We start from the raw sequence: 11587 nt of genomic DNA, 5'->3' as shown, positions 1-11587 counted from the left end.
AATGGCAATCTAGCAGGACCATGGCAGGAGGCTCCACCAGGATCGATAAGAACCTGCGAGACGAGAAAGCACAAGAACTCCGGGGAAGAAGTGGAGTTAGTAACATGCATTAATGGGACATGAATGAGTGCAGAAAGAGAGAGGAAGAGAGTAGCTCAGTGCACCATGGGAAATCCCCCGATAGTCTAGGCCTATAGCAGCATAACTAAGGGATGGTTCAGGACTCACCTGATCCAGCCCTAACTATAAGCTTTATCAAAGAGGAATGTCTTAAGCCTACTCTTGAATGTGGAGAGGGTGTCTGCCTCCCGAACCACAACTGGAAGCTGGTTCCACAGGAGAGGAGCTTGGTAACTGAAGGCTCTGGCTCCTGTTCTACTTTTAGAGACTATAGGAACCACAAGTAGCCCAGCATTCAGAGAACGTAGTGTTCTAGTGGGGTAATAGGGTACTATGAGCTCTTTAAGATATGAAGGGGCCTGACCATGAAGAGCTTTATAGGTGAGGAGGAGGATTTTAAATTCTATTCTACATTTTATAGGGAGCCAGTGCAGAGAAGCTAGTACAGGAGAGATGTGATCTCTTTTTCTAGTTCCTGTCAGTACTCGTGCTGCAGCGTTCTGAATTAATTGGAGCGTTTTAATGGACTTATTGGGGCAACCTGATAATAAAGAGTTGCAGTAATCCAGCCTTGCATGGATTAGTTTTTCTGCATCTGTCTGTGATAGGATGTGTCTAATTTTTGTAATATTACGTAATGATGATGTTTCATTGTTATAATAATAATAAGTATTATTAATCATTACACAGTTATGTCATCTGAATGTCACCTGACCTCTGCATTTCATAAAGCAACAGTTTGATGTTTTTTTATTCTTTATTATCACACAGGAACAGAGCTGTTGTTATGACAACCAGCTCTCTCAGACCCACATTCTGAGGCTTTTATTTTGAAGGTGAAGCATTTTAGTTTCCTGCATTCCTTTGGCTTCAGTCATTCCTCTCTGCAAACACATAAAGTCTGATCAATGATTGATTTCATTGATCGACTAAACAGGAAGTTCAGTGAACTCATTAAATAAATAACAATAAACAGTTAAATACATTTCCTGTTTGTATCTTTATTATTTACATATTTTACATGTTTCACACAGCAGCTGTCAGTCAGATCAATAACTGTACAACTGTATTTATTCTGCTGGTTATTGATCGGTTATTGATTGGTTATTGATTGATCTCTCAAGTTTGTTTGTCGTTTTTACTGCTGATCAAATAAAGTCAACTCTTTCCACCATTGTCCCCAGTTTGTCTCCAGTTTGTCTCCAGTTTGTCTCCCAGTTTGTCTCCAGTTTGTCTCCCAGTTTGTCCCCAGTTTGTCTCCAGTTTGTCTCCCAGTTTGTCTCCAGTTTGTCTCCCAGTTTGTCCCCAGTTTGTCTCCAGTTTGTCTCCCAGTTTGTCTCCAGTTTGTCTCCAGTTTGTCTCCCAGTTTGTCCCCACTTTGTCTCCAGTTTGTCTCCAGTTTGTCTCCCAGTTTGTCTCCAGTTTGTCTCCAGTTTGTCTCCCAGTTTGTCTCCAGTTTGTCTCCCAGTTTGTCTCCCAGTTTGTCTCCAGTTTGTCTCCCAGTTTGTCTCCAGTTTGTCCCCACTTTGTCTCCAGTTTGTCTCCCAGTTTGTCTCCAGTTTGTCTCCCAGTTTGTCTCCAGTTTGTCTCCCAGTTTGTCTCCAGTTTGTCTCCAGTTTGTCTCCCAGTTTGTCTCCAGTTTGTCTCCCAGTTTGTCTCCCAGTTCGTCTCCCAGTTCGTCTCCAGTTTGTCCCCAGTTTGTCCCCAGTTTGTGCTGTTTCTCTGCCTCCACAGTGTCCATACTGGGGCCTTGTAGTCTTCATCAGGAGGAGTGTTAGGACCCGTCAGATGGTTGCGAAACCACCATGAGGGATCCTCCCACAGCTGGAGGATGGGGACGTGTTCCAACAGCTGTCAGTCTGATGTGATCCAGGACTGAAAGGATCCAGGTCTCCACTGAGGGGGCGAGACTGAAGACCAGGACCTGGAGCTGTGGCTCAGTCTCTGTGAATCAACGTGTTCCGTCCTGTTTGTTCTTGTTCAGTTTCATGAAGCGCTCACAGATGACTCAACTCAAACATTTCCAAACATCCCAGTGACGGTTCCCATCGTCACGGTGACGGTTCCCATCGTCACGGTAACGGTGTAAAACATGAGAATTGAACACAGTGACATCTGGGACCATTCTGACCTCACAGGGTCAAAGGTCAACACACAGGAATGTAAGTTAAATTAATGTAAAAGAGTTCGGTCTAACCGCTCTATTGAAAGTGTCCGAGATACTCTGTTAGAATGCGCTATACAAATAAAATTGAATTGAATTGAATTGAATTAAACAGTTCATTACAAAGAACTCAGAATACACTGTATCTATTAATTATTGATCAGTATACACTGTATCTTTATTGATTATTGATCAGTATACACTGTATCTATTGATTATTGATCAGTATACACTGTATCTTTATTGATTATTGATCAGTATACACAGTATCTTTATTGATCAGAATACACTGTATCTATTGATTATTGATCAGTATACACTGTATCTTTATTGATCAGAATACACTGTATCTTTATTGATTATTGATCAATACACTGTATCTTTATGGATTATTGATCAATATACACTATATCTTTATTGATTATTGATCAATATACATTGTATCTTTATGGATGATATTGATCAGAAAACTGTATCTTTATGGATGATATTGATCAGAACACTATCTTTATGGATTATTGATCAGAATACACTGTATCTTTATGGATGATATTGATCAGTATACACTATATCTTTATGAATGATATTGATCAGAACACTGTATCTTTATGGGCCGCCAAAGCTTCACGAGACATTGTGAGGTCTTCTTGATTTTATGTGAATTATTTAAAATATAAATATTACTTCCTGTTGCCAGTAGGTGGTGCTATCACTATGTCTGAATATTGTCATGTAGACATGTTCAGGGTAGGACTGTTATCAAACACGTGAAGTTTCATTGAGATTGGATCATGTACGCTGAAGTTATGAGGACGTGTTCAGGGTGGGACTGTACACTGAAGATATGAGTACTATCTGTTTGATGGCCAATCGGTGGAATTCGACACGTCGTCACGGGCACACGGTTAAACATACAGTCACAAATAGCACAACTTTTGATAACCAATGTGTGTAGATTGAAGTGATCGAATTTGAAGTCAATCTGATAAAATCTGTAGCAGGAGTTAGTTAAAACAGAAGCCCTTAAATGCCGGAAATAGCATCACAGTTTGACATTCAATTCAACCTGGCCAACTTTTGGTATGTGAGCTTCAGGTACCACTCTACACGTCCCCTGTGAATTTCATATTCATAACTATTACGGTCTCCGCACAGTGATTTATCCTGCCACCAGAGCGCCACCCAGTGGCGTAATTTTTTTTCCATTTTAGGTGAGACTCAGGAAGCCATGGGCAGGCATCATTCATTTTAAATGGCTTGAAATTGTGCACGATGCTTAAGGAAGACATGTGGAACTATGGACCCAAGCTTGGTGTCAATCGGACATACCAATGTGGAGAACTGGTCCACTTCCTTTTTTGACGAAAAATCCACAGAAAGTGCTAATTTTATTACTTCTTTATAAGGACAGTCCCCAGATGCTACGTGAAAAAAGTTGTGTGAATCAGACAAAGCACATAGGAGGAACACGAAAAAGTAGTTTTGCGATCTAGAAAAAAAAAAATTATAGGCGAAAGTGGGCGTGGCCTATATGGGGAGATTCAGCTCCATTCACCGAATGTGGGGATATAAGTTTTTTGTATGTGCGACAAACTATGCAGAAGTTATTAGCTTAAATGCATTTTTTTATGATAGTAGCGCCACCTAGTGGCCAACCCGAAAGCAATGCATAGAATATCCCCATTTCCACCAGGCCTGACAACTTTGCCAAATAAAATGGACTTTTCCTATATGTTCAGGGGGGCAAAAATGCAGTCAAAGGGGGCTAAAAATAATAATAACAAACATAGCAAATACAATAGGGACCTAAAAATGTTAAAATTCATCCAAATCTCTGGTTTTACACAAACCTCCTTCAGGTTTTGGGTTCACTGTACAGTACTGATTAATATCAAATACCCATACGTCACTTTGTGAGGGGGGGTCGTCAGTTTACTCAATGACAGGAAAGGGTCCCTTAAGGAAAAAGGTTGGGAACCAGCAGGCTACCATTACAAGGACACAACGAGAGCTGTGATTGGCTGATGAGAGTGAAGATGACATAAAGCAGGTTGATGTTATCTGCAGCCTCTCAGGAACCTGAAACCTGGTCCGGTGAAATCAGACCTGTGTGCTGAGGGCCTCCCGTTCACCCTCTGTGCTCTGAATCTGCAGCATCTGCTATTAATAATACAGGCTGAGGCGTTTACAGGCTCCTTGTTTTCTTCAGTGTTGTGTGGGTGAACTTCAGTAACCTCTCGCTGATGAGCTGCATTCAGGCGTCAAACAACAACAACAGCAGCTTTTCTGTGCCGAGCTCAACTCGTTCTCTGTCCGCAGGCAAACAGCCGGCTCCGCTTTCAGTCCCCAACAAAAACCTCCGTTCAACTTGTGTCGCGTTCAGGAGTCACAGCAGCTGCCGGCTCACTGCTCAAAGAGCCTCTTTTCAGTCGGTGCCTGCTGGTACCACTGAATATGATGCATTTATTTACTACTCTGATTGTGTTCTTTCACAGAGACATCTATGTGAATAAAACATTCACAGCAGATCAGTTCACACCCTCTTCTTCCTTCAACCAACCAATGAAACCTTGCACGTTTGAGTCACGCTGGACTTTTTTGGTACCGACTAAATATTTCCTCAAAACTGAGCAAGTAAGGAAAGTCTCTAGACAGTTACTGACAGTTTATTTCTTCAGATTCAGGAATGAATGCTGTGACCCAGTGCTGAGTTAGCATGTTAGCTCCTCTGGAGTCCCACAGGGTAGCGTTTCAGGTCCTCTTTAGTTCTTACTTTACTGACGTACTTTTATAGAGCGCTGCAAGACGAGTCCTAAAACACAGTACTGAGTTAGCATGTTAGCTAACAAAGTCATTGTGTTTTGGGTCAGATGTCTGAAATAATGTCTGTGGTGAGTCTAAATGAGACTACAGAGGTTGAGACTGTTTCACCTTTACAGCCTCGATGTTTCTACTCTGTAAACTGTTCTAACCCAAACTTTAAATCAGTGTTAAAAATACGCCAAGTAAAAGGATATTTTTATGTCATTTGAGTGAACGGTCCATTTTAAAGTTATTGTGTGGAATGATGACACAATATATGGTGTGGATATTATATCGATATATGGATCGATATTATATTTATTGAAATATTTAGTTTTTACCTCTGTAGAATAATACACGTTTCTGTATGTTCTCATTTTATATTTATTCAGTTTTTTATTAACTTAAAAGGTTATATTTCATATTTATTGTTGCCTGTATTACAGGCCCTGCTCAGATTTTATGTATTAAATGATTTTAGATTATGTGTCAGTGTGTCTTGACTATTGTCTCTACATTCACTCTCACTGCTGCACTTTTCCTTTGTGGTTAATGAATCCCAACGGTTTGTAAAACTGAAGATAATCAAAGTGAATCTGTGTTAATGAGCTACTCAGACTACAGACATTCATGTTTTTATTCTCAACAAACGTTCATGAATCATTACAGAACAGCAGCACACTGATGAAGATGATGATGATGGTGGTGATGAAGAACATTCATGTTTCAGGGAACAACTCAAATCTGGATTTCCATAGAAATCACATGAATAAAATAAAAAGAATAATTTGGAGCTGTTTAGAGAAACTTGAATGTAACCTGAGTAGAAGAAATACAGTCGGTTCATGCAGGTACCAGAGTTCACTGTGAGGGAGCCGACCTGATCAATACTGACACCGATTGATTAATGTAACACATTTCCGACATTGGCACGAACACAAGAGGAAGGTCTGATTTTGGAATTGAGGGTAAAATAAAACTTTGGGTGGTTTTATATCTGAGGATGTTACAGCAGACTTCCAGTGTAGCTGCTGATTGCAACGTCCTCGCCTCAGCCTCCCCTTCCTACGGTGAACGCAGCAGCACGTTCTCTCCCCCAACTCGTCTGTGGCGCTGTGGGTATTCTCAGGTAGGCTCAGTACTGCCAATGAGACTCAATCAATCTTCAGCTAGTTTCAGCTTTAATGAAGTATTTTCTGTGACTAAAACCAAGAAAACTCCAACAGCTGATTGTGTTTCTACAAACAGAAGCAGGTTGCACAGTTTAGTTTTCTATTATATATAATATATGAAGCTTTCTGCTGATAGTCTCATGTTGTTCTGCTGACTGACAGACGCTGGCAGCAAGAACCAGGAAGAGAAAAGAAAAATCAAATGTTATAGGAACATATTCAGCATGTTTGTTAAGAAGAAAACTCCACAAGAACCTTTGAATCTGGTTCAAATCTGCCATTTTATTCTAAATGTCTCACATTCAGGCCAGTACTGCATTTAGATTCAAGCGTCATGCTAACGTCTGACTACAGGCTCCTCAGAATGTGATTGGACAGTGTGTGGTGTAGGCGGAGCTATGAGCACAGCGGGCAGGCACACGGACACACAAAGTCACTGAGAACAACAGCGTCATATGAGCACAGTACAAATCTGTACGAGGTCATTAAAGGTCATTAAAGGTCTGAAGAAACACTGCTGGAAGATGAATAAAAAGAGAATGTTTGTAACAACCATCAGTTTTTCATCGGGCCTGTCACAATACTGATCCACTTATTGTTCCATATACATACAATGTAAAGCTGTCACTATATGGACTCACTGTTTCATGATGCACCATCACCATGTGTTCTGTTAATGTTTATTTAAGTGCAGTATATTCATTTTATGTACTGTGTGGTTTGAATTATGTTTTATCTACAAAAGACATTTTAGTATTTCAATGTCTGATTAGAGCTTCAATCAGCAGCACGCTGCGGGCACGCCATTCAATGCAAAGGCCTTTTGATTGCAGTGACCAAATATGAAGTTGATCTGATCAACTCTGTAGGAGGAGATCATTAAAGTGCAGCAAAAAATGACCATCAATGTTGTCCAATGTTGTGTCTCAGCTTCCGTGATTGTTTAGGCTGCCAGAAATATGTTTCATCTGTCGGAAGAATAATTGGGTTGGTCGTGCCTTTAAATATTCTTAAGAATTAGAAGTGAACTGTACTATTTTATTGTTAAATCAGTGGCAACAAAATGGTGTTCAAAATACAATAATATCGTTATATCTGTAATAAACAAACAGCAGCAGTTATTGTGACAGGACTAGTTACAATAATGAATCAACAGCAGGAGACAAGGAATGTGAGCTCCACCTCGAACAAAACACCAACAATGAAATAAATTCACTGTTTCACAACGAATCTTTTCCTACGGTCATAAACACTGAACCGTCACCCTGTGGTCAGATCTTGTTGTTCAACTCAAGTTCTAAAGCTTGTAACGTGGTCCAATGATTCAAGACTTCTACTGTACTTTCAAAAATCCACTCAGATTAAAGTGCGCAAAATGTTCACAAAACAAAAAATAAAGTCCGGTAACGTTGCTCCATAACACACAACCAGCTCAGTGTCCGAAACGTTCAGTGCGAAGGCATTCATACAGGGATGGGGGTGTAAACACGACGACCAGCTCCAGAAAGCTCACTGACATCTGACCTCTGACCGGTCAGAGAGAAAATCATAGTCAGAAAGTAAAGCACCGTTCGCTCGTTGACCCGAGGAGGACGTAATCAGAGCAGAGAAGAATCAAACCTGTGACCTTTCAGTCCGTCTCTCTGACCTTGGATCTGTCTGTGGTCCTGTAACGTCACCGCAGTAATGCAGGAAGGCTGCAACTTACTATTACTATTGTTTTACTTAATTAGTCAAAAATGATGACAAATACCCAAATAATAATAAAGAACACTGTACCCGTTTCCAGTTGACCCTCCCCGTAAGCCCCGCCCCTTTTGCTCTGCGCTCCAATTACATAAATCAGAGATAAGAGCTGATCAGTAATCCATTGATTACGTAACCATTAAACCCTGATGAAGACACATCGGTTTATCAATGAGCTAATAATTATATTTATAATCACAGTGTCTCGGATATCTTTTAGTCGGCCAACCAATGACCGTGGACTTCATCATGATCGTCACTGTTTTTCATTTTCACTCGACTACTGAAGAGTCTTTCGCTGCAGTATGAGTGACACTCTGGTTCTTGGCGCAGTGCAGCACAGAGAAGCAGATTACTGTTTGGGCATTTGTCATTATTTCTGATATCTGAATGTCAGAATGAATCAATAACAGAAACAGCAGTTAGCTGCAGCCTCAGCGTGAAGTGAAGCAGCAGGACGTTTGTGACGAACTGAAGGCACAGCTGAACTCTGACTGCTGCTCGTCCTTTAAAAACACGTCAAACTGCAGAAAGAAAAGTCAAATAAATAATAGAAAGGTAAAAGGAAGAGAGGGACGTCCTGTTCGGTTTATTCTAACTCGTTGGTGTTTGTTCATGTCGCTCCAGGACACTTCCTGTCCGTTAAGACAATTTGGTTTGGAACAGATGGACCCGTTTACAGAGAGAACGTCGTCACACTTCTCTCAAAGAAACTTCAAACTAAAACCACAATCCTGTTGGTTGTCTCATCCTCACAGCGTCGGAGTGACGGACGCTGCAGGTTTGTACTCTCACTGTTGGAAGGTTTGTCTCAGATTGTCCCTCCAGCTCAGACGGACAGCGGTGACATTTGGCAGCTGGTAGATTTTGGTTCTGAGAGGAGGCGGAGAAAGGTCACCAGTAGAAGGAGCGGGACAGGAAGTTGGTGGCAGCACCCAGCCAGCTGGTCCCGTCCTGGCCGGATCCCACCCGGGTCACCGCCTTATCAGGCTCCTGAGACGGACTCTCATCCTCCGGCAGGTAGTCCGGCAGATCCAAGTTGCGCTCCACATCAGTGGAACCGTCCTCCGCCAACGGGATCAAAACCTGGAGAGGACAACTTTTGTTGGAGTTGCAAATAATAATAATAATGTTAAAGGGTTTTCCCATGTTTTTATGTCAAAGTGACTGATGGTGACAAGTTTTGAAGGCCTGCAGCCTTTAAACGATTCTTGTGGGCGATTGTGCACCGTCAAAGTACGTCCATTAAAAGTGTTTGTTGTTGCCACTGAGCCGCTCAGATTGTTATAAGTTTCTGTTGATCTGCTGTGTGTCTAACCAAGACTCGTTCGAGGAAAAGTGCTCCAAATTGTTGTTCCTATTACTCACTTTGACACAAACACAGGGGAAAATAAGGATGAATAATATGGAAGTTACCCTTTAAATCCATATGTAAAAAGGACATTTCAGAACTATTGCTTATGGAGTCCCACAGGGTAGCACTTCGGGTCCTCTTTAGATTTCATTGATTAATAATGATCTGACTGTCTTTTACTAGTGTCTCATGTCCTCAGTATGTGTCTGTCTGATACCAATATATTGCCAATATGTTTTATTATCATCCTATATATATTAATCCTGATTCAACCATGTAAAAGTCTTTGTACCTTTGTTTTGCTGTATAAATAAAGTTTAATATATTATTATGACTGTAGGTTTGAAGCTGTCCTTCTCAAGGAAAACTTAATCAGTTCTCAGTTAAAGTTGGAAAATCTGTCACCACAAATAAAAACAGTTGTCCGGTTGTGAACTGGACATCATGTCCTGAAGGCTTTAAAAGCTGCTTCCAAGGTAAACCAAATGATAAATGTTTAGCTAAGAATGCTGCATTCTCAGGAGGACCCTGACCCTGCTTAAACCAGGATTATTTCAGCTCGTTAAAAAATGATCCCAAAGGCTCACAACAAATACATGAATACATGCTGGATCGAACCATGTCAGGAAACAATCATAATCCGTATAAAGGTTAATGGTCACTAACGTAACTAGTGTTCAGACACTGGTTGTAGATGATAGACAGAGTGGATGAAGGTAAACGTTATATAGAAGGTGTAGGCTCACAGCTGATTCATAAACCTTCAGTCACATTATCAGTTAGCAGAGTCCTGATTTAAATGAACAACCTCTCTGATCTGTAAACAGCTGCTGAAACTGACCTCTTCTCCGTTTTCTGCTTTCACCACCTGCTGAGCCTTCATCACCTGAGTGGCTGCGATCGCCGACGCCAGAGCCTGAAAGAGGGGAATAATTATCGTACTGGAAATAAAGCCTTACCATTACTATTGACTGTACAACAACTCCACTTTATAACTTTATTCACTGACTCTGGTCCTCCAGCTGCTCAGCTTCAACTTCCTGATATAGCCTTAGCTTCTTGCTGTTAGCACTTAGCTACTAGCTGTTAGCTGGTTAGCAGTGCAGCTAGCTTATCTGTCCTATTAGGACTCTGGTCGGACTGTAAGCTCAGAGCACCGGGGCAGTGTCGACCTCTAGTCCAGGAGCTTCGGACCGCCGGGAGCGCCGCCGCCTCGAGCTCCCAGTCTGTTAGCAGTAGTTAGCGGTTAGCTAAAGTAAATGTCCATCGGGCGGGATATATTAGTGATCAATATATCAGTGATCAATATATCAGTCTATATACTGTTAGTGATCAATATATCAGTGATCAATATATCAGTCTATATACTGTTAGTGATCAATATATCAGTGATCAATATATCAGTGATCAATATATCAGTCTATATACTGTTAGTGATCAATATATCAGTGATCAATATATCAGTCTATATACTGTTAGTGATCAATATATCAGTCTATATACTGTTAGTGATCAATATATCACTCTATATACGTTAGTGATCAATATATCAGTCTATATACTGTTAGTGATCAATATATCAGTGATCAATATATCAGTCTATATACTGTTAGTGATCAATATATCACTTATATACTGTTAGTGATCAATATATCAGTCTATATACTGTTAGTGATCAATATATCAGTCTATATACTGTTAGTGATCAATATATCAGTCTATATACTGTTAGTGATCAATATATCAGTGATCAATATATCAGTCTATATACTGTTAGTGATCAATATATCAGTGATCAATATATCAGTCTATATACTGTTAGTGATCAATATATCAGTATTAATATATATATAATATATAGGATCAATATATCAGTCTATATACTGTTAGTGATCAATATATCAGTGATCAATATATCAGTCTATATACTGTTAGTGATCAATATATCAGTGATCAATACATCAGTCTATATACTATGTGACACAAACTGAGCTCCACTATAAAGCGCTGTGTGTGAACTGACCTCAGCCTTCAGGTCTGATCGGATGCGGACGATGCATCTCTTCACGGTCATCTGGAAGGTGAAGCTGATCACTCCTCTGATCTTCAGCAGAGCCTCCTCACACAGACTCCTCCGACTCTGAGCAGGAGGAGGACACACTACGTTACATCTGAGTGTTAAACTCAACGTTTGTGTTTCAATATTCTTCTTAATGCAGATCAATCAAT

General features: G+C 40.5%; 1 protein-coding gene across 1 annotated transcript in view; it reads right to left on the bottom strand.

Moving 5' to 3' along the window:
- Nucleotides 1-5705: 5705 nt before the first annotated feature.
- The window catches only part of LOC127360136 (armadillo repeat-containing protein 1), a 9338-nt gene continuing 3456 nt past the window's right edge, over nucleotides 5706-11587 (bottom strand). The window contains exons 5-7 of the mRNA XM_051394404.1: nucleotides 11382-11498; nucleotides 10200-10274; nucleotides 5706-9090 (exon numbers count right to left, since the gene is read on the bottom strand). Of these exons, the coding sequence (XP_051250364.1) occupies nucleotides 8899-9090; nucleotides 10200-10274; nucleotides 11382-11498 (384 nt within the window). The 3' untranslated portion in view covers nucleotides 5706-8898. The remainder of the gene's footprint in view (nucleotides 9091-10199; nucleotides 10275-11381; nucleotides 11499-11587) is intronic.

Source organism: Dicentrarchus labrax, unplaced genomic scaffold, assembly GCF_905237075.1.
Source record: "Dicentrarchus labrax unplaced genomic scaffold, dlabrax2021, whole genome shotgun sequence".
NCBI lineage: Eukaryota > Metazoa > Chordata > Actinopteri > Moronidae > Dicentrarchus > Dicentrarchus labrax.
The sequence above is the reverse complement of the archived record's forward strand: the minus strand, read 5'-3'. Positions and strand labels throughout refer to the sequence as shown.